Source organism: Rhinoraja longicauda, chromosome 23 (assembly GCF_053455715.1).
Source record: "Rhinoraja longicauda isolate Sanriku21f chromosome 23, sRhiLon1.1, whole genome shotgun sequence".
Taxonomy (NCBI): domain Eukaryota; kingdom Metazoa; phylum Chordata; class Chondrichthyes; order Rajiformes; family Arhynchobatidae; genus Rhinoraja; species Rhinoraja longicauda.
Genome location: NC_135975.1, coordinates 14032895 through 14055964, shown reverse-complemented (window position 1 = coordinate 14055964; position 23070 = coordinate 14032895). Strand labels below are relative to the sequence as shown.

Below are 23070 nucleotides of genomic sequence, written 5' to 3'. Positions count from 1 at the left end.
ATTATAACCCAGGCCTCGCAGTACATGGGGCCACCCAGGGCATACAGCCCATTCAGTAAGGATGATCATGTGGAGGGGAGTTTTGCTGCAACCACTCAGGACACCTGCTTCACCTCCATTTCCCTCAGCTTCATGGCAGCTTTGTTGGGCCCTACTTTGGCTGCACTTCAGGCTGCCCTGTAGTTAGCATGAGTATGACGTGGCTGCCAGGGATCGGGCAGGTTGCGGGCGCTGTCGCCTGCCATCACACAGCGAACAATCCACCTTTTTTGGAGGGGGAAGTGTTGAATTTTGTTTTGTCCAATTGGGCAATAGGCCTAAATGCCACTGGGATTTAGCTTTTGGTGCAAACCAATTTCAAGGAAATAGTCAGGTTGTGCAGTGTTCACAGTGATCACCAGATGGCAGTGTTTTCCATACAAGTGAGATCTGTAACAGATAGACAAGAATATTGGGGAAAGCAGAGATAAGGGCCTGTTCCACTTTAGGCGATTTTAAGGCAACTGCCGGCGACTAGGCTGTCGCCGACAGTTCGCCGGATGTTGCGGGCATGATCATGAGGAGTCTTCCAAGAATCGTAGTGGATCTCAGCGCGTCGTTGAGAAATCATCCGGAGTGAAATTTCTCAGCGACAGCTGGCTTGTCACCAGGTATCGTTGCTTATTGCGGGCGCTGTCGCCTGCCATCCCCAGGTTTGCTATGTTCTCTTAGATGCATTTAAAAGCACATAATATTAAAATATGTTAAGTCATTTCAAAATACCATAAAATGCTTGTGTTTAACCAATTTATTTACCGTCAGGACATTTGACAGGTAGATTGGAGGCGACAGTTTGACGGTCAGGTAAACGTGGGAATTTTGCGATGTTTATGGCCATCAGCCATTAAATTTAAAGTGGGCTCCCAACCCAGATATGCAACCCAGAAACCAGATATGCATCTCCCGTACATTTTCAAAGAATGCCCACACACCTTTCACAAAAATCCACTTAACCACTTAAATTATTATTTTTTTTAAATACAGCTATTAGTAAACTGGAAGTAAATCCAGTTTATGTCTTGTTACAGTGATGCTTGGTTTTTAAGTAACCCATACAAGATGTTATAGTTCAAAACTCAAGTACTTTACCGAATTGTCAGTGATTTCAGCGAAAATTAGGACGCCGGAGAAGCATTGACAGCGTGGGAATTTCGCGATGTTTCCGAAGACGCTGTAACCTCGACCTGACTCGGCATTGTCGTGGTTATTGTCATCGGGTAAAAGAATAGTTCGGCGATCTGCTACGACTTTGACAGTTGCCGGCAGTCATCTTAAAATTGCCTAAAGTGGGACAGGCCCTAGAGAGGCACTGCACAGTGAACAATGATTATCCCTTCCACATTATGTCCAAATGCTAATTCACATCTGTGAGTTTTGACAGCAATTGTGAGCAGGCACTTTGACCTTCGGGCCATTTTAACCAAGGCTGATTTATGCAACATTGCTCATTTACAGAGATTATATAAATAGCTCCTTTTTATTTCTTCCCTGGGGATTCCCTCGATTTGCCACACACAAGTAAAGGAGAAGTTGGGGATATCATCTGGGGATTAGTTGATCTGAGGTCAATGGATGGTTTTGGCAAAATTGATTTCCTCAATTAAAATGTGCAACTGTGCAGTATTTTTCAAAAAATAACGATGACATTTTGATCATTAAGAATTTTCAGACACATTTAATTCCCAGGGGATGAACATCCCTCCTTTGATCCCATCCCTGTTGACACTTTGCCAGCCTCTCCCCCCCCCCCCCCCCCCACTATCAGCTGCTCAGTGAAGTAGAAATATTCTTGCTTATTTCTATACAGATGTTCTGTGAACTGAAAGGAAGGGTGTGGGAGATACCTGGTGTAGGATGGCAGTGGCAGGGTGAGTCTGGTCCACTTGTTGAATGTGTCTGACACCAGGACCTTCTGCAGGTGGTACTTGTTACACTCCATGTTGCTGGGGAGACAGTCAGTCAGCACAGGCTGCCATGCCAGTCCCAGATCCACGGAATACTGCAGCTCCACAGCTGAATGAACGAAAGAGACCCAAATGCTCAAACCAACAGTTTAAACACACTCGCTTTAAATCCTTAGACTGAGTCCTGAGGCAGAATATAGCATGCAATTTCAGATCTGAACATAAGGGGTCAGGAGCCTGCAAGGTCTCAGGCTTTTGGAGCTATAACGCAGGATCAAGCTGGTCAGCACCATGAGACTGCTTGTATTAACTACCAGCAGCAAAACACAAAGTGCTGGAGGAACTCAGCGGGTCAGGCAGTGTGTGGAGGGAATGCACAAAATGCTGGAGGAACTCAGCAGGTATAAACCACCACATGTAAGAAGGAACTGCAGGTAAGAAGGAACTGCAAGAGAGACATAAAATGCTGGAGTAACTCAAGTGGGTCAGGCAGCATCTCTGGAGAAAAGGAATAGGTGATGTTACGGGACAAAAAACCCTTCATCAGACCCACTGAGTTACTCCAGCATTTTGTGTCTGTCTACATTATCAACATTACCAAGCATGCGGCAATGCCATCCTGAATAAGCAGTGACAGTTTAGATTTGGGAAGGGATTAAAAACACTAGCATTTTGCTAATTACTTCTGGAGTTGAAGGAACTTCCCGCAGGAAAACAGAGGACTGATTCTACTACACCAGCAGAGAGCACCACATTCAGGGGTGAAAATGCATGACAGGAGTGCAGGAGCACTCACGATTCTCTGCCCATTGCTGCCACTGAATGGGAAAAAACAGCTGCAAGAATTTCAGGCTCCTGATCTGAGAGTGCTGAATCAATCCTTGTAGCCTGGGATAGACTGGGCATCAACCCAAGCTGCAGATGGCCTGGGGAAGGGATGGCCCCTCTAAACTGGATGGCCATCCGCTTTCAACGTCTTGTGTGCTTGCTTCAGCTTTTACACTTACAATAATAAACTGGCTGATAAGATAATTGTTGGCTAATTAAGCTAAACAATAACTTCAAAGAAAAGAACAGTGGAAATTATCTCTAGCAACCATTACACAGGCATATCTTACAATAAAAGACACAAAGTGCTGGAGAATTTGGCGGGTCAGGCAGCATCTCTGGAGAACATGAATAAGTGTTGTTTGGGTCGGGACCCTTCTTCAGACTGATTGTGAAGTCAGAGGAAGGAATGAAAAACCTAATAGACTCGCATCTATTTCTCCGCACCCCCCAATATTCCTCCCCCTAGCTTCACAATCACAATGCTGCATCCTTTTGTCTCACACCATTTCTTTTCTCATCTCTGGCCTTTGTACAACCATATGCCCATCAACAGCCCCACCCCTACACCTATGTTCACCTATTACCTGCTGCACTTTGTCCTGTCCCATCTCTCTTGCAGCATTCTCCCCCCCACCCCCCCCAACAATCAGTCTGAAGAAGGGTCCCGACCCAAGACATGTTCAAAACATATTCATGTCCTCCAGGAATGCTGCCTGACCCGCTGAGTTACTCCTGCAGTTTGTGCTTTTTTTTGGTAAAAATGGCATCAGCAGTTCCTTGTTTCTACATTTCTAACAGTAATATGTAAATTGATTGGTCTTTACTCAGGCACAAAACATATTGGGCAGCCTTGTGTTCAACATACATTGCATGAGCATTCTCTGAGTAATTCGCAGTCACATGTTCTCAAAATTAACCATGCACATGAAACCCCGATGGAGGTCGCTGCATGTTTTTAGCCTGTTTTTGTGCTGTATGACTCTGAGTTCTCACTCTACTGTGGTGGTGATATTATTAAGGAAATCCATTTCACTGTAGCTGGCCTCCAAACCTTTGCCAGGTAGTGGATGCCAATCCTATGAGCGATTATGGATGCACCCTTTACGAATGTGACATCTGCCATGTCTGTAAAGATGACCCTGTTCCTGAAATACGAGATGGAATCAGACTTTCCAGGGAATGATATTCAGCCATGATCACATTGAATGGTGGTGCTGGCTCGAAGGGCCGAATGGCCTACTCCTGCACCTATTGTCTATTGGAATGGTGAGCGGGAAGCCTGCACCACCATGATACAGCCGGCCGAGGGTAACCTCACAAATGAATAAATCCAGAAGATATTTACCGTAACATGAGTCTGTGACAGAGCAGGAGGCAGCAAAGTCAAACTGCAAGAAAGAATCTTCGTTTACGACCACGTCAGTGGAGATAACATAGCGGGTGTAGGCTTTCTCGATGAACACCAGCGCATCCCCACTCGAACCGCAGACCGGCATCTTGGTGCCGCCTGGGTGCAGCAGCCACTTCCTGTTGTCCAGAGTGCTGAAGTTATCCTCTATCACCGTTTCACCTAGAATGCTGCCTCCAATCACTATCTGTTTTATTCAGAGAGGCACCAGTGAGGGTCAATACATTGCACACAGAGCAAATCGCAGGCACTATTAAAGTATGAAGTTAGACACAAAATGCTGGAGTAACTCCGCAGGACATTCAGCATCTCTGGAGAGAAGGAGTGGGTGACGTTTTGGGTCGAGACCCATCTTCAGACACAGAGTTATCATTGTTACTGGAGTTTGGCTCTTGGATTTCTTTCGAAACCACCAAACCATTTTGAATGATGGCAAAACAGATAATAAAGAGGCAGCTCAGAGGTACACCTGGTAGAGCTGCCGCTTCGCAGCATCAGAGATCCAGGAGCAATTCTGACCTTGGGTATTGTCTGTGTGGAGTTTGCATGCTCCACCCTGCAATAGTGTGATTTTCCTTTAGGCACTGCTTTCCACCCACATCTCAAAGACGTCTGGGTTGTTGGCTTAATTGGCTGTTGTAAATTGTTCCCAGTGTGTGGGTAAGTGAGCAAGGCTGTGGGGTGATGGTGAGATTGCAGGATTGAGGCAGGGATATTGTAAACGGGAGGCCGATGGTTGGCAGAGTTATGGTGGGCCCGTTTCCATGCTGCATCACTCCGCGACCATGTTTTAGGGGTTTTGCTGACTGCCGTGTCGATCCAAGGAAAGATAACACAGCATGCTTGAGGCAGATATGAAGGGATGACCACTCATTGGGTGGATTGTTCAAGCATTTGCACATGCCCTGCTCCGGGTACTGCCCCTGCCTGGTGGTCGGGACTCAGGCAATGACCATTTTCCTGCTGCGACTCTTATATTTGCGATATTTAACATGGGACCTGGTCTTCACCAGTCCATAGGTGTGGGATTTTCAACAGCGATCACTCCACTCCAAAGACATACAGCTTTGTAGGTTAATTGGCTTGGTATAATTGTAATTTGTGGGTGCAGGATAGTGTAAGTGTGCGGGAATCGCTGGTCAGCACGGACTTGGTGGGCCGAAGGGCCTGTTTCCGCACTGTATCTCTAAACTTTAAACTCACTGAGCAGCCAACAGAGCAGGGATTCCAGCTGCTATTTAACTGCCCTCAGCTTATGTCCTTCCTAATACCTCATAACATCTACCCTTGGCTGGAGGCCAGAAGCCTTGCAGCCTACGCTTGCTTTCACCCAATGTACTGCGAGCGCCTTCATGCGTTCAACATACTCTGCCTGCCTTCCCGCATTCAATGTACTGCACGTGCCTTGGTGAGTTCAAAGTATCACGCTCACCTTCCCGAGATCAATGTACCAGACTTGCCTTCATGAGTTCAATGTATCACACCTGCCTTCAGCTGATAGATCTCACCTCATCAATGGCCCAGGGGCTGTAGAAATGCCCGTCTTCAGAGGGCTGCCACCAGCGAAGTCGGGTGGAGGAGGAGCGGGCCTTCAGTGGAATCTCGAGAGCAATATATCGGCCCACGTTACTGGAGTTGCTGAAGAGGAATTCCTGGAGCACTCCCCAGCTCAGGCCTCCATTCATGGAATACTGCAACAGCATTGGCTGGCTGCGGGGGTCAGGCGATGCCTTGCCACAGCCCAGTCTCAGGAAGAACTGCACAAACCTGAGTGGAAAGTATAATAAAACAGCTGGCATTTCACTGTTAAAATATCCCTCCGGATAGATTCTGTGGACACTCACATAAGGAATCGATTCATGCAGCAAGTTTCTGGGTAAATGTCAGAATGCCAGCAGGCCCACTTGTCATGGCGGAGTGAACCACATCACATCTGTTTCCAACTCAGAGCAACACCATAATCCAGGTGGGATTGTGGATTGGAAATTAAAACCAGTAGTTTTTCTAAGAGGCAAAAAAAAATGGCTCCATCTTTCAATGCATTGTGAAAATGCAGCGGCTTTACACGCCAGCTTTATTTACATCTAATATTACCAGCTGAATGATGGCCCTGTCTACATATTTTTGGTGGTTTTGACTATTAATATCACAGACCTGCTTCTCCCAAGAAAAAACGTGCAGTTGAAATCTCAACAAAGCAAAATGTTATTGAGATACTGGTTGGGCTACAAGTTGCCAAGGAGATGAGAGTAAGGTTAGCTGTTTTTTTTGAGTAGATAAATCACCTCCCTGGTGCGGGTGGGATATATTGTACATTGCCGAGAGAATTACGGGAGGTAAATGCAGAGCCACTGGCTAGACTCAACAGATCTACAGTTTCCGGGGTGGTGCCCAAGGACTGCAAAAATATGGCAAGTGTTACACCTTTGCTCAAAAAAATGCTTTAAGTGTAAACCCAGCAGTTTCATGCTCATCAGTTTAACTTTGGTTGTCGAGGAATGTTCTAGAGACAATAATCTGGTAAGGAATTAGCAATCACTCAGAAAAGAGCAAGGAGGTCATGGTGAACTGGTTATTCTAAGATACCATTTCAGCCATAACTGGAGTACTGGGTGGCAAAGTTTAGGACTGGGTGGCAATGTTAAAGCCTTATAGGGAGCAATAGAGATTTTCCGTGAGATGATGGATTTTAGTTAGGTGAATAGACTGGGGAAAATGGGGTTGTTCTCCTTGGGCAAAGCAGGATGGGAAGATTGTGACAGAGGTATTAAGTATCATGAAGGAACGCAAAGACTCTTTGCGTTTGTGGATAATCAAGATCTAGAAGACTTGGAATGATGCAAATTGACATAAGGTGGCATTAGGAACAACATTTTTGGGCAGCAAGTAGTCAGAATATGGAATGCAGAGGCAAGTTCAATCATAATGTTCAAATAGAGGATGTAACCTTTTTGTGATCCTCTGCTTGCTCCATTAAAATCGTTTTTTTAAAGAGTTCGTGTTTTAGTGACACAATATAATGATAATCCGAGGTCTGTTGGAGGTTAATTGCAGGAGCAGGGTGTATAAAATGTCAGCTCTTTATAAATAACATTCCTGTTCCAAGGGACGGAGTGGATTTTCAAGGTCAGAAAATCCACAAGAAGTGACTCTGTTCCTTTCTCTTTCTATCAAACACCTCTTTAAAATGAGGCACATGATTCATGGCGACTGACGTATAATTGACAACCTCAAATGCAACACTTTCCATGCATAACATATGTTCGGAAAGGAATTCTGAGCACTCAGCAGCAAACATGGGGCTGCCACTTTAAATTCTCGCATTTGGATCACTTCATCTGGAAAGTGTAGGTGTTTACTTTCTTGTACTGCATTAGATTCTTTAGGTTACTGGCAGGTTCTGACTCTGAAAACTCATTTGCTGTTTATTTTTAATGAGAATTCATGAAGACGGCCACAATCCCACAGGCTTGCATCACCGTAGCGCTGATGGCACGGTGCTATGAAAACCACTGGACACTCAGCATCAGCTTGAGTGGTTCTGTTACCAACCTTCAGGTCTCAAATTTGCAGTTTCACCGCCACCTCTGGGAGGAAATAGTGAACTCGTACCTGACAGGAGATTAAAGAACACTCTGACACAATGAGATGAAAATGTCTGTCTCTTACAAATCAGAGGAAGAAAAGCTGCACAGAATTTCTGTTATCTTCCAAACATGACAGCTGAACACGGTTCTCAGAGTGTGGTTTGAAATTATTTCTTCCACGCACCAGTCCAGGCAAACGAGGAATGAGTATCTTGGGAACCCCGGTGGACGGAACCTGTTTTGTGTTTGAAACACTCAGGTAAATAACGCCAAACCTCAAAGAGGAAAGGAGCTAGAGAATATTACTTCTGCTCCTGATGAAAGAGGAGAACAACAAATATTGTTGAACCTATGCCTGCGGTTGAAGGGAGAAAGACATCAGAGGGAAAAAGACATGGGCGTCTTACTGTTAAGGGTCACTGTGAAATGGATCTGAAACTAAAGCTGATTTGGGAAATAACAATTCTGCATTTAGAAGGGGCCATGGCTTGAGTAGAGATTTACTGGAAACATTCATGGCCACATTAGTGTAACCACCAGAAAAATCTATATCAAGGCAGGTGGAGGCACGATTTATGTAGTTCGGTATGGATGTGACTGATAACCACATGCATTTTTCCCCCATCACACCTGAATTTTGAATGCAGGATTTCACATGAAGGCTCATTACAAAAGGCTTAAACAAGAGGTGAACAAGGTAGAAATGTCCATGACTGAACGTGTTCCGAATACCTTGCGTATGCCAAATCCATGTCAACAGTCATCAGCATGCGTCGGCCCTCCTCACTGAAGAAGAGGCTGTTTCCACTGGACATTAGACCACATTTCCTGGATGGTTTGCCGCCACTCACCACCAAAAACCTCTCAGGGTCTGTTGGACCTAAGAATGAAAGTAATTCCGGATTGGTGAGGTTTGATTTGCCAAAAATGTTTCAAAGTGGCTGCCACATCAGTTGACTAACATAAACGCAAAATGGATTACAGCCTTAAATATGATGCAGAAATGTTTTGTCTTCACATCTTAGAGGTTTCTGAACTGTTAACCTGTAAATAGTCCTTCAGAGAAACATAAAGCTCAATGTAATCTAAATGGATCGCCCCTAACCTCCTCCTTGGCAGACTCTCCACAAAGTTCATAGCCTGTTTCATCGCGGCAAGCACTCTGGCAGCCTGACATTTCAAGGCAACCAATAATTATATTTATTAAACACTGCAGTAACGGCAAATGTTTTTAATGCTCACTGGTTGCATTTGCCTCATCTCACTGTGTCAACATTTGTGGGTTTAGGGCCTCATTCCAACATCAGACACTGCTAAAGTGCCGTGTGAAGACAGGGATTCCTGATCCCTGTTCCTTTAACAATCAAGAAGGCAGGCACGGGTTACTGATTGTGGATGATCAGCCATGATCACAATGAATGGCGGTGTTGTCTCGAAGGGCAAAATGGCCTCCTCCTGCACCTATTTTCTGTTTCTATGACTAAAAACTGAACCACCAGCTACAACTCCTGTGCCTGTCACACATGCTCATAAAACTTTGACTGAACTGCCAGCACATGTTGAAACAAAAGCTACAATGAAGTCCTTTACAAATGTAAATATTTCTTTTCTTTCATTGAATGTTATAAATGTACAGCGCTGACAGACAGGGAATGCCTAGCTAGTCTGTCTTGATGCAACAGTGTCCACAGCATTCGAAGGAGTCGAACCTTTCACACTGCCCACGTCCTGCCAAATTATGAAGCTCCAGCTTCCCAACGGGCTGGGTGTGTGTTGAGCTGAGCTGAGCGTCACTGTCCCCTACTGATGGTGGAGGGGACTGAATTTCACTAATACCCCCACCCGCCACATGCTAGCATGGAAACAGGTGGGGATTTCTGCTCGATAATCCTTCATTTTTACAATGAATGTGTTTAATGTATGACTGGAAGCAATTGAAAGAAAATCCTACACCCTTTGACAGCCTCTATCCCACCCTTTTCCCACCCTCAAGATCACCTGCCCAGCAGCACTTGCAATCCCTAATCCCATTACTGGCCAGATCCACCACCCTATGCAACTACTGCCCACATCCTGCATCCCCCTCACCTCTGCCCCCATCCATCATCCCATTCACAGCTGCAAACACCACCCTTGCCTACAAATGTTCCATGTCCACCCTCACCTAATCATGCCCACCTCCACCCACCATCTCCTTCCCCCCCCTCCATATCTGCCCAGCTCCATCTGCACCAAACACCCTACCATTGTACACACCTACTACCCCATCCACAACCAGCACCTCCCACTGTACCGCACATATCAAATCCCCTCCACCACACTTAGACACACGTTACAATACCCACCATTCACTGGCTCCCACCCACATCCTGATTTTGGACATATTCTCCATTCAGTGTAAAATATCCTGGAAATTACGCATCATTCATATCATTACGCAAAATGGTAGAACAGACTGACTGTTTCCATTCTCCGTAGATAGAGTCAGTTTGTTTGATTGCTTTACCCAGGCCTCACAAACCTACAATTATTTTATACTACTACTATAATTTTACCTAGTACTAACCCACTATAATTTTTTCCAACCTACCTTTAAAATCTCCCTTCAAGAAGTCTGTATTTTTGGAGCTGATTTTGCAGGTGGGCCCGGAATACCTGGCGTCACAAATGCAGTGAGTTCCACCGACGCAGTTGCCGTGACCGTTACACATCTCCTCACACTGGGGCCCGATGTAAACATTATCAATGGCCCAGGTCACTGGTTGAGAACCTAGCCTGTAGAAGCCCTGGTACCAGCGAAACCGCACTGACCTGTGGAAACAAGCAGTAATATTTCCATGGCAGGAGCTGAAGAAAAGAAGATTTCAAACAAGCAGTAAATGTTGAGCAAAACCCCAAGTGCTGGGGAAACTCAGCAGGCCAGGCCACATCTGTGGAGGGAGAAGGGTAGGGATCCTCCTTCAGACCTCTATCCTGGTCTTTCAGTCTAAAGGGCCCGACCCGAAACAACGTCTGTCCTTTTCCCATCTTCACTACCCCAGGTGCTTCTACATTTTTCATGAACGGATAAGTTCACCAACATAGCAGTCCTGGAGTGTACCAATTCTATCAGCATGCCATGTTTATTGGATAATAAAAAGGAACTGCAGATGCTGGTTTATATCAAAGATAGTCACAAAATGCTGGAGTAACTCAGCAGGTCAAACAGCATCCCTGGAGAAAATCGATAGATGAAGGTTCAGGTCGGGACTGAAAAAGCCTAAAGAGGTCTGAAAAGTCTGAAGAAGGGTCCCAAACTGAAACGTCACCTATCTAGAGATGCTGCCTGACCCGCTGAGTTACTCCAGCATCTCGTGTTCATTGGGTGTATTACAGTGGTAGTTCCATGAAAATCTATGCAGTGAACTGACTAAAGGGTCATGACCTGTTATGCATCTGCACCTCTGCTACAAGAACAAATTAAATGTAATTAGCATCAAATTGGACTAAGAGATAGCCACCATCGGTCAGGACCTCTAGAGTCTGACTGTTCAGAAGGATATCAGAAGAGTTGTGGGGAAGCAGAAAACGCAATTGAATGAAAGGTGGGTCCAGACAAAATGGGAGTTGGCAATTATTGCACCTTCTCAGGCCACAGCCTTCACTTGTTCAGGTGCAGCAGAGAATGGCAGGGCAACTGAGCTCCTGAGCCACACCAGACCAGACCAGGCACGACTCAACAAACTGCTGGCCATCAACATGCAAATAGGACAGAAGGCTGCCGACTCTTTTGAATCACAAGATTACCAGTTTAAGTGCGTGGAAAGAAAAAAAAAGGTTTAAATATATATATTTTTTAAATTCTAGATTAAGAACTCACCCGCAAAGGTGGAGCCTGCCAAAATGGATGACCTTCCTCTTCCAGCCGTGGGTGATTCCAGCATAATAGGTGCTGCTGGGATGGAGCTCAGTTGAACAAAGTGAGCTGATGTGCCCACTGCTGTAACAGAGAGGCAGGAGCAAGTGCCATGTGGCTCCAAAATCCCGTGAGAACTCCAATCTAATAGGATCAGAGGCTGAACTATCTATGTTACATCCAACGTTGATCTGAAATTATAGAAAATACATGCATTTACCTCTGTTTATCTCAGTGATGCTATTACACATTGTTACTGAAATGTAAGCATTTGGCCAAAGAAGGTTTTCATTTGAAGAGCAACAAGGATTTGATTCAAAGACGATTTGGGAAATTGAAAATATTCTGAGGACATCTTTGATATGACCCAGATTATTTCTCTTTTGTTTTTAATTCTTTTGTAGCTGTGCTGTTGTCAAGGTAAATATATCGGCAGATGTTTTACCAAGTCTATGCACAGATGAATATTTATCACTGATTCTCTCTAGTGCTACACATGCTCTATTTTAAGACTTAATAACCATTGCTTGGTATATTAGTAGATTAACCCATTAATTATTTGCTGGTATTCTTTCCGAGAGGCCTGTTTTAAATGATTAAGAGGTCAATCTTGAGGTTACATTTTTTAGGTTTGGTTTCCCTGCTTTTACTCAATGTATTTTTGGGTTCTGGTTTGGGCTCCAAATGTATCATTTGGTGACCCAAATTAGTTGCTGTGTGGCCTAAATTCTAAATACATGCAGCCAATGTCCAAAAATTCTATGCTGCTAAAAAATAGGCAGGTAAACATAGAGAATTACCTGAAACTGAACGATGGTGTTCTCGTTAACATCCAGATCACGTGTGGTGATGGAATGTTCCCCAACCATGTTTGACACGAAGACTATGGCAGAATCTTCCTCCCTTGTTCACAGAGACACAACATTAAAATTAAAATAACTGCACAGTAACTATCAACTTAAATCCGCTTGCTAAGAATCCGCTTGCGAAAACACTGCAACAAGCATTGCTTGGGAGCATTCAGAGGATTGCGCATTGAAAGAAGCAATGCAATGATGTTTGTGCACATCACTAAAAACATTTGTTAAGTGGAAAAGTGATTCCCAAACTAAAGAGCAGCCGGAGGAGCTTCCCTTCTCCACCAACGCCACATGACTGTCTAGTCATCTTTTGAGATGAGGTTCATTCCCAGGCATCTCTGGTGAGTGGATGCTGCAACATTGGAGACCATCTACAACTGATACTCACTTCACTGATTGGACGGCAGATTCCTGATGAAAACGAAATTTTAGCTCTAGTTTTGTTTTGCTGGTGATGTAAAGCTCCTTTGTAAATAAAATGTAAGAAAAGGTGTGAAGTAAAAAACATTGGAGCAAATCTTCAGGACGGCCCTTAAAGGATCTGCAGATAGGTTGGCATGTACCCGAGGATAATTGGTATACAATGCAGTAATGTATTTTGCAAAAGGAGCCTGACTAAGCCTACGCCTATAGTCTAAGCCTACATTGCCTAAGCCTATGACGAGGTGAGGTGCTGACACATTTCTGACACATTTCTAGCTACTATACCCTTGTCGATGCAATCATTCCCTGACAGTTAATACAACAACATTTTCCAAACAGATCATTTAGGAATCTGATATAATTTGCTCAAAAAAGCACATGTTGAGAAGGATGCCCTGGGGAAATGCAACTTGGGGACAATGTTTTGGGGCCACTCATGTTTCCAAGATACCGGGTGTGGGAGTGTGGGAGGAAACTTGGAGAAAACTCATGCAAGTCACGGGGAGAATATACCAACGTATAGACAGCATCCGTAGTCAGGATCGAACCTGGGTCTCTGGCGCTGTACGGCTGTAGCTCTACTGCTACGCCACCATGCTGCCATGCCAGAAGGAAATGTTGGGCCTTGATAGCGGTTTGCTAAAAGAGGGAGGTTTTAAGATGCATCCTTAAAGTGGAATAAGTGGCAGAGAGGTGGAGACGTTAAGGAATTTTTGGCTTCTTGATTAGTACAGGTGTCAGAGGTTATGGGGAGAAGGCAGGAGAATGGGATTAGGAAGGAGAGATAGATCAGCCATGATTGAATGGCAGTAGACTTCATGGACCAAATGGCCTAATTCTACTCCTATTCCTTATGACCTTATGACTTAAGAGCCTGGACATTAATCAAGAGTAATAAACACTTACTGTTAACACACACAGTCATAGACCAATAACCAATGGACTGGAGAAGCTGTTATGCTTACGTGGTTCCCTTTAATAGAGAGGGACAATAAAGACCAATGTTTCCACCAGGATAGAATAACCAGTTTTCCTCCTTTGGCCCAAAGTCGAACGTTTCCAACAAAACAGCATGATTTTTCTCATTGTTCCCATCAATAATAAGATCATCAATGATCCAGATTTCTTCCATTTGTCCTTTATTGTAGAACACATAAAAATTAGAGTAAATTTGGCTTTAACATCCCAACAAACTCTTTTTATTCGCAATTTGGTTAAAAGTCAATTGTTAATTCTGTGTTGAATGCATTTAAAAGTTCACTATTGTATTTTCCATCTTAATTGCCTCAATATTAACTCACCAATCTTACAATTCCACAAAAATTAACTAAGACTGCACACACTAATATCTTTTCCTTAACATCCTTAACATGCAGCTGCCAGGTACAGATTTACTTTTAATCAAGCATTGTAGACATTACAGTAAAGGTAACTAAAAGATTAAAGAATTGTTGCCTCATTGAATAATTATTGAACTGTTAATTTATGGAATGATGTCATCAATGGTCAAAATGAAAGTTGTCAACACAGAATGTGAGTGATACTGTCCCTGGGCTATTTATTCACAAAATGCTGGAGTAACTCAGCAGGTCAGGCAGCATCTCAGGAGAGAAGGAATTCCTTCTCTCCTGAGATGCTGCCTCACCTGCTGAGTTACTCCAGCATTTTGTGAATAAATACCTTCGATTTGTACCAGCATCTGCAGTTATTGTCTTATACTGTCCCTGGGCTTATCGTTTCCAGTGTTGGTAAACCACTCTGAAAGTCAGTGTAACTTTACCAATCAATTTCCTAACTTAATTGTAGAGGTGGGTCTTGTCCCTTCTATAGACAATGAGGTGTTAACGACATTATCATTTACACGGCTGCTGGTACAATTATGAGTCCATTGTTGCCATGAGAAATGTTGTAATTGGACACATTTGCCAATTTTACATGTGCCCTGCAGTGAAATGTTACCAAGTTTGATCCCATCTTTTGTGGATTTCTGATTTCTGGCTCAAGAAATGAAAACGGGATGGAGTGGTTTACTGTTGGCATTGAGGTGTAATGGTGAGGGTGGATTGATTCAGTGAGCTCCCCTCTGCATCTGCATATTCCTAACAGAACGAGAACAGAAGAATTAAGTATATTAGAGATTAGAGATTAGAGATTTATTATAATTAGAGATTAGAGATTTCATTCACAGCATAACATTATCCTTGTGTAGGAAGGAACTGCAGATGCTGGTTTAAACCAAAGATAGACACAAAATGCTGGAGTAACTTAGCGGGATGGGCAGCACGTGGAGACCCTTCTTCAGACTGTTACTCCAACATTTTGCATCTATAACATTATCCTTGATCCATTCTCATTCATAACACACACGTCATATTGCACAGTTCAACAGAACTTCACAGATTCAGCTTTAATAAATAGAATGTCCATCTGTATTCTTCAAACAAAATTAGTTTTGAAAAACCTGTAGCAAACTGAATAAAAGGTGGCAGAAATGATTTAATGAAAGCACAATGTAAATGTAATTCCAATGTGTTACCTTCGTTGTGAGGTTGCCAGAGGCGAAAACGGGTAGCATTGGTCTGGGCAGCGTGTGGGAAGGGGACATTAATAAAGAGCACCTCTGTTGTCTGAAGAAAGTATAATTCATCCATCAAATGCCAGGTAATGCCACCATTGATGGAGTACTGCAGCAGAACAGAATGCGAGCGGTCGGGAGCACCTGAGCCAAAGAGACAGTGTTGGGATCAGTATAATTCCCATCAGACCAATTCAGACCTAGGCGGAACCACAACCACATTGTTGCTAACCCACAATTTATCACAGAAATGGCAGGCACTAATAAATTAATTTAAATTTACAAAAATATGTACTAAAAGTCAGTCTGCATAAGTGTAATCAGAATTTAGAAACTCCGCTGAGAGTTGTAAAAACTCACTAGATGCGTCATTGACAAATGCAGAGTGCACCCCTTAGAACGTTGCCAGGACGTGCTAATCACGTCCATCAGTCACTCTCCAAATCATTCACAGCATCAAATAGTTTATTTGAGCGCATCGTCTGTTACAAACCAGGATGCCTTTAGAATCCCAACACTTTGCATGGCCAGGGCCAACTTCAGAAACCTTAGTGTCCAAGTCACTGAAACCTGACAGGGTGAAAAGCAATTCCCTTCTTCCTTCACCGGGTGCAATTACTGGCTCATATATCACTCCTGAATAAAATAAATACAATGAAATAATTCCTGTTCATGCATAACATTGGGACTGGAGAATAAATTGAAAGAGGGGCAAATATATAATAAAAACAGAAGCTAAATATAATACTTATCAGCAACTGATGGAAATGGTTTAGAATATTTCAAATAGCAATGAAATTTAATACTAAAACAACATAAAGGCCGTTCTGGATCTAGAAATACTACAAATCATTGAATTTCTGATAATTCTTTGTTTAAATGTAAATACAAAATAACAACGGACTAGCTTTGAGTGTGAAGCCTGCACCGATACATTTAATTTAAATGTATGAGCCACATTCTGACAATGAATGTTAGTAACATTTTATGGGCTCTGCATTAACCAGTCTCTGGAATAGCTGTGCATATCTCCAAAGAAAGCAACTTCTTATCAGCAGCGGGGAAAATATCCATTCATAAACTAATTTTGAAATCTGCATTCAAACTGAGTGCTTCCCTTTTTTAGTCTAAATGGCTGCTGAGTATGTCTCTGTAACTCAGCTGATAAATATTTAGCTCATAAGATGAGATAATCCTTCTGTCATTTTAACATGCCGTCATGAGAAGTGCTTTAATATGTTGACTTCAGAGATTTTCCTGATATTTTCAGATGTCTGTACCTCAGTGCAGAGTTGGTTGTTGGGTATTAAATCATAGCCTTATATGTTCAGTACCCATACAGATACTCTTAATATCTCTCTCCCTTCTTTCTCTGGTTATTCACACTAAATCTTATGTACAATGATCTATGTGCTCTCAATCAAATTACCAGAAAATGCAGAGTTTTCATCAGATGATGTTACTCTGTCCAACCTCTCCAAGGCTGCACATAAGGTCATAAGTGAAAGGAGCAGAATGAGGCCATTTGGCCCATCAGGACTTCCATGTGTGTCAAAGTGCGCACATGGAGGTTAACACGTTCCTGGGGACCCTTCAACAGCCGGTTACCTGCATTGGTTCCATATGAAACCTGGCCACGAGTGGGTTACAGGGAAGCAACGTTCACAACTGCCACAGTGCTCCAGTAAACAGGCAACACAATCAGAAAATTGACCAGGTAAATTACCTTCCCCGCAAACATCCTTGGATTTTCCATGAGTTGCAACAGTCATCCAAAATGGCCAAAGGACCTCACTTGAAATAACATCTAACATCAAATATATATATTATTTTTGTTATATTTAAATGTTTGCCATTAATGTTACTTTTAGTCTCTTCAGCATGAGATGCATGTAGCATAGCTTCTACACTCTGTGGAATTTCTAAGTTGGAAATCTGTTTAATGTTGTGTGGTTCGGCAAGATTTTTTTTAAAACAGACCTTTAGTGATGAATTTAAATGAGAATTGAATGTACAAGGTGTTTGTGCATTCCAGGTCCCGGGACATCAGCATTCGCAGCCCATCCTGCAAGAAATGAAGAGGAAAGCAAGGATTAGAACCAATGTGGTTGTATGTTGTATAGAAAAATACACAGAAATGACCACAAAGTGTATTTAAATGAAGGCCAAGAGCATTTTACGCCCATAATTACTGTACAACTAATCGAACATGAACAGCCAAATGTCTATTTTGTAGTAAACATTTTAAAAGAAGTGTCCCTGACAACGCGCTGTGCAGTGTATTAGAGTGTGAACAAAACAGTACTAAACCCGCACTTAGTATATTGTAGTTAGAGGATTAACAACATTTGCATGACATTAACATAACTTACAGGACAATTTGTTTGCAAATTGACTCAAGATACAGTGCAGTGCATAATAATTTTAGCATGACACACAGTGTGGCATGTTACTATATTAACACAGCACACAAAACTTTTAAGTGAAGGAATTAAAATGCATACCATCTAGTATGTTACATTGTTAACTGCATTATGTTGAGCATTGTCATAGTAAACATATTAACACAATGTACAGTGCACTTTGTTAAAGTGTTAGCACACCATAAACTGTGGCATGGAGGTGTATTAATGCAACAACATGCAGTGCTATACAGTAGTAATAAACATCATGCAGTACATTGAGAGTAATTACACAATTCTCAGTACATTGTATAAGAATATCACTACCCCAAGTCCAGAATGTTCAAAACTATTAACAGAAGATACAGGCCATTGTGTAAGGGCATTAACAGAACACATAACAAAAGTAATGTCACATCAAACTCACTCCCTGGATAGTGGGTAAGTGGAAGGAGCTGCCAGAGGAGGTAGTTGAGGCAGGTACATTAACAACATTTTAAAAGGCATTCGGACAGGTATATGGAAAAGAAAAGTTTAGAGGGACACGAGCCATACGCGGGCTAGCATAGATGGGGCATATTGGTCGGCATGGACAAGTTGGGCTCCAGGTTTCCATGCTGTATGACTCTGTGACTCTCAGTGCCACAAAATATTGTGTTTCAGGTTTCATGGATAAAGGCACCCAAGATTTTATTGAATGGGGAGGTCCATATTATCAATTCAGAAATGTTTAAAGAGGGATGGTGTCACATACCTTCAGGGGCAGGCACATGGCAGAGACAATAGACTAAAGGCCATTAGCTATAAGGAAAGATTGGACAAACTTAGATTGTTTTCTCTGTAGTGTCAGAAGTTGAGGGGAGGCCGGATACAAGTATACAAAATTATGAGAGGCATAGATATGGAGAACAGTCCATATATTTTCCCAAACCAAAAAATAGAGAGTATAGCTTTAAGGTCAAACAGGGAGGGTTGAAAGGAGAAATGCAGCGCAGGTATTTTTACATAGAAAATGGCGGGTGCTGAGAATGCCTGGTAAGGGCAGTGGTGGAAACAGGCATGATAGTGGCATTTAAGCAGCTTTGAGATAGGAGCACAGACACACAGGGAATGGAGAGATATGGATCACATGCAAGCAGAGAAGATTAATTTAACTTGGGCATCACGTTCAGCACAGACATCGTGGGCCTAAGGGTCTGTTCCTATCCACGTCGGTCAAGTTGCTAAACTGAGCATGACCCACGTCTCTGCATCTGGCTCACATTCCTCCAAACCATCCCTACCCACGTAACTGCCTCAGTGTATTTTAAATGTGATAATTGTAGCCGCCTCCACCACTTCCTCTGGCAGCTTGTTCCATGTATACATCGCCTTAGGGTTCCTCTCAATTTAAACTCATGCCCTCTAGATTTTGACTCCCCTACGCAGGGAAAGGACTGTGACTATTGATCTTATCCATGCCTCTCGTGCTTTTATATACCACTATAAGGTCATCCCTTAGACTCCTATGCTCCGAAAAAAACAGCTTATTCGTTCTCTCGTTATACCTCAACCCCTCCAGACCTGGTAAATCCTTCTAGATCTTTTTTGCTCCCTTCCCTATTTTGTAACATCTATTCTAGCAAGGCAATCAGAAGTGTACACAGTTGATGCAACATATTGACACATTGCTTCTTGATGCCTTCACCAGAATTAAGCACAACTATTCGGACTGTAAACTTACTGCACGGATATGTGTCAAGTCTCCCATTATCTTAAGAATCAGAATGCTTGTGAAATTCCTCGCTTCTCTTGTGGACAACAATTGAAGAACACAATTCCTTAAGCAGAAATAATAAACATCTTTCTAATCTACAAAAGTAAAAACCTCTTTGAATCACACTAAAATTAAACAATAAATCAATGAAGGAGGGGCTACGAATAACTGGGGAAACGTGATCACCAGCCAGAAATTCACTAGCCTGCAGACCCGACACAAGTGGTCTTGCAGAACATTCAGACAAAACACTATTCCATAAGTGCAGTGAGGGCAATTATCAAAAATGTTGCAGCAAAACATGTCCTTTCCCAATGGGGCTGGGAAGAGATTACACTCCATTCTCAAGAACGACAGGATGCAGAGGAATGGGCAGGTTATCTGCATTTTCGTGCTCCGTGGCAATGGGATGAATGAAAGTGCTGTGGAACCAGCTGAGCTAATGTTCTGGGGGTACAGCTGAGGGACAAATTCTGAGCCACTGAAGGCTACACTTGCCAATGGCCTACAATTACAAAAAGCCTCTCCGAGTCTCGTGCTTTGAAAAATCCCAACAGGAAGCCAGATTTGGACCCTGGGAAACACTTCACATTTTTGTCGCCTCAATAGAAACCAGAAGCAAAAAGAAAGGCAGGCAGACAAAGGCCAGCATCTGAAAGTGCAAGCAGAAATCTGTCTACTCTGTCATCATTCTATTCCTTGCAACTTAAATGTAAGATGTGGTTGCAACTCAACCAGCAATAAGGGAGAGATAAATCAAAACTGAAAATTCTGAAAATATTTAGCAGGTCAGAAAAGCAATTTATTAAGTTTTCACAATCCCGATGCCACATTAACTCCATGGCACTGGGGCCGATGGGCCTGTTCCGGTGCTGTACTTTTCTAAGCGTAGACTGAATTGTTGAGTATCGCCGGCATTTTCTGTTTTTATTTCAGATTTCCACCATCTGCAGAATTTTGCCCAGAGGGAGTGAATACGTGTCCTGGTTATTGGAGAGGTTCATGTTAATGAAACCGTATCTGTATAAACTCTTTCTGGCAACATAATACTGTGATAAATCAGGTGCTCCTGACAATTAGAGGGACTTAAGCTGTAAAGGACCGTTTCATGCCAAGCGATGATGTGAATGTTACTCTGAAACAATACAAGATAAACATAAATAGGTGCCAAACTCTGGTTTAAACAGATTAGAATGACAATACCTCTGGGAGATTGTGCATTGACCAATATTACAAAAATGGGCTTGGTGTTTGCAGCCTCACTTGCTGGCGGCAGTGTGTTCAGTGGCAGCTTCACTTACTCCACCTTGTTGAGTCGGGCCATACCTGTATTCCAACACCTTTTGTACATCTACATATTTATAGAAGTTCGCTAACCCTGTTGAATTCCAGCGCTGTTCCAGATTTGATAATTTCCCCATTTAAGTTTCCCCTTTCTGCTCCGAGAACCTCAGGCCAGAGGTCAGGGTGGGGTTTCTCATTAAAGTCATCTTTGAGAATTGATGGCAATGGAAGAGTGGGTACACAGTTGGGGCCTTCAAAGTTACTGTCACACCTGCAAGCAAAACAACATCCTATCAGTGAAAGGCAAAACCTAATGAAATTCTCACAGCTAAAGTCCACAAATCAATGCATCCAACATATCAAATTGCCAATTAACAATGCAACATTTTCTGTGTAATATGGGCCCAAATATCCAAGGCACAATATACTCTTAGAGCAAAAAACAAGCTGCTGGACGAACACAGCAGGTCAGGCAGGATCTATGGAGGCAAAGGGTTAGTCAACATTTCAGGTTAAGACTCCGCATTAGGACTGAGGGTGTAACGGAGATATCCAGTACAAAGAGTCCCCTATCCCCTCCCCCCACTGTTCTCTTCTGACCAGCATCCCTCCCATGTCGGCTTCCACCCATCACCTTCCTTTCTTATCAGTTTATACAATCTGTAGCCCTTTGTTGTTTCGACTTATCACCTCATAGATTCTGTTGCCATCTCCACCCCTTGGGAGCAGGAGCAATAGGCAGTGCTCTATTTGTTTAGCGGTAACCATTCTGGTTTCAAAATGATGGAACCCAGAATGGTCATCTATGCCGAGGATTGTCCCCGAAGCACTGGACACCTAAGCAAGATTGAAGGCCACCTTCCACGATATACTGCTACTGCTAGCAGCAGCAATAAGAAAGTGTGTTCCCTTTGCTGTAATCATCAGATCTGGCAGCTTTACTGGAGAAGCTACCTCACTGAAAAAGTTGGCCTGGATGCAGCTGCTGTTTTCCTGGAAGCTTTACTGTAGGTGCAGCAGAAGCAGTAACCTGTGCATCAGCATCCAGTCTCTGGCGGCTTGTGCCCATTGTTGGCTTTTCGGACTTTGCTGCTATTAAATGCTCTTTTCTGCTATTCAATGGAAAGGTTTCTCCAGGAACCAGTGAAATGGTGAAGGCTGGATTAGCTGGGTCTGAAGAAAGGTTCCAACCCGATGCATCATCCAAGATAAACACAAAAAGCTGGAGTAACTCAGCGGGACAGGCAGCATTTCTGGAGAGAAGGAATGGGTGACGTTTCGGGTTGAGACCCTTCTTCTGGAATGATGTCCATTGTTTTGTAAACAATTCTTTGAAAAATCTCTGATGTAGAATTCTTGAATATTATCCAGCAAGTCTTGTATACAAGATAGTAATTGTATATCAGTCAATTTCATAAAATGTAATAATACACAAAATCCAAGAATAGATTGCAACTGCAATCACTGCTCGTAAACTGTTGAGACGTTATTTTCTCACTCCCACAGCTGTACCATTACTAGCCACCCTTTCACTTGTGTTCATCAGGCTGAATGCTGTCAGCCATTGTGCCACACAGTGCAAGTCCCCAGGCACAGCACAAGATTATTGGGGAGAATGCTTTTCCTCTTCCACCCCAGCACCTTTATTCCAACAGCACCTCCTCTTGCAGGATACCATGGGGGGCTTGACAAAAAGTCAGGAAATCTAACAGAGAAGGGAAGCATTCAGTTCATTTATCTGCTTTGATCATGTCCTGCTTCCTGCAGCTCTGGAATTCCAAGGATCACGTACAAATTCATTTCATGAATTCATTTTTAAAAAGGTCTCCGAAGGCAAATCAGAAAAAGCCTTGAACCATATTTAGTTTCAATTCTATGAAACATAATACAAATTTTACATTTCCCACCATTAATGTAAGTGTAACAAAGCATATGTGAAGGTTGCAAACTTTCCCACTGTCCTATTCCAGTCACAAAACATTCCTCTGGATGTGGAGAATGAACCCAATTATATTTGCCATTGTCCGTTCTGACACATTAACAAAGATGAAGTGAGTTTCAGTCCCAGAAAAGTATCAATTATAAAACAAAAATCTGCCTTTCATC

At 42.9% G+C, this 23070-nt stretch overlaps 1 protein-coding gene across 3 annotated transcripts in view; it reads right to left on the bottom strand.

The window, feature by feature from the left end:
• The window catches only part of reln (reelin), a 247689-nt gene that overhangs the window by 51961 nt on the left and 172658 nt on the right, over positions 1 to 23070 (bottom strand). For all 3 annotated transcript variants that reach the window (XM_078419695.1, XM_078419696.1, XM_078419694.1), the window contains 11 exons: positions 21058 to 21235; positions 17503 to 17587; positions 15484 to 15666; positions 13913 to 14084; positions 12465 to 12567; positions 11629 to 11855; positions 10360 to 10580; positions 8502 to 8649; positions 5691 to 5949; positions 4120 to 4369; positions 1884 to 2052 (listed from right to left, as the gene is read on the bottom strand). In XM_078419695.1, coding sequence (XP_078275821.1) covers positions 1884 to 2052; positions 4120 to 4369; positions 5691 to 5949; positions 8502 to 8649; positions 10360 to 10580; positions 11629 to 11855; positions 12465 to 12567; positions 13913 to 14084; positions 15484 to 15666; positions 17503 to 17587; positions 21058 to 21235 — 1995 coding nt within the window. The remainder of the gene's footprint in view (positions 1 to 1883; positions 2053 to 4119; positions 4370 to 5690; positions 5950 to 8501; positions 8650 to 10359; positions 10581 to 11628; positions 11856 to 12464; positions 12568 to 13912; positions 14085 to 15483; positions 15667 to 17502; positions 17588 to 21057; positions 21236 to 23070) is intronic.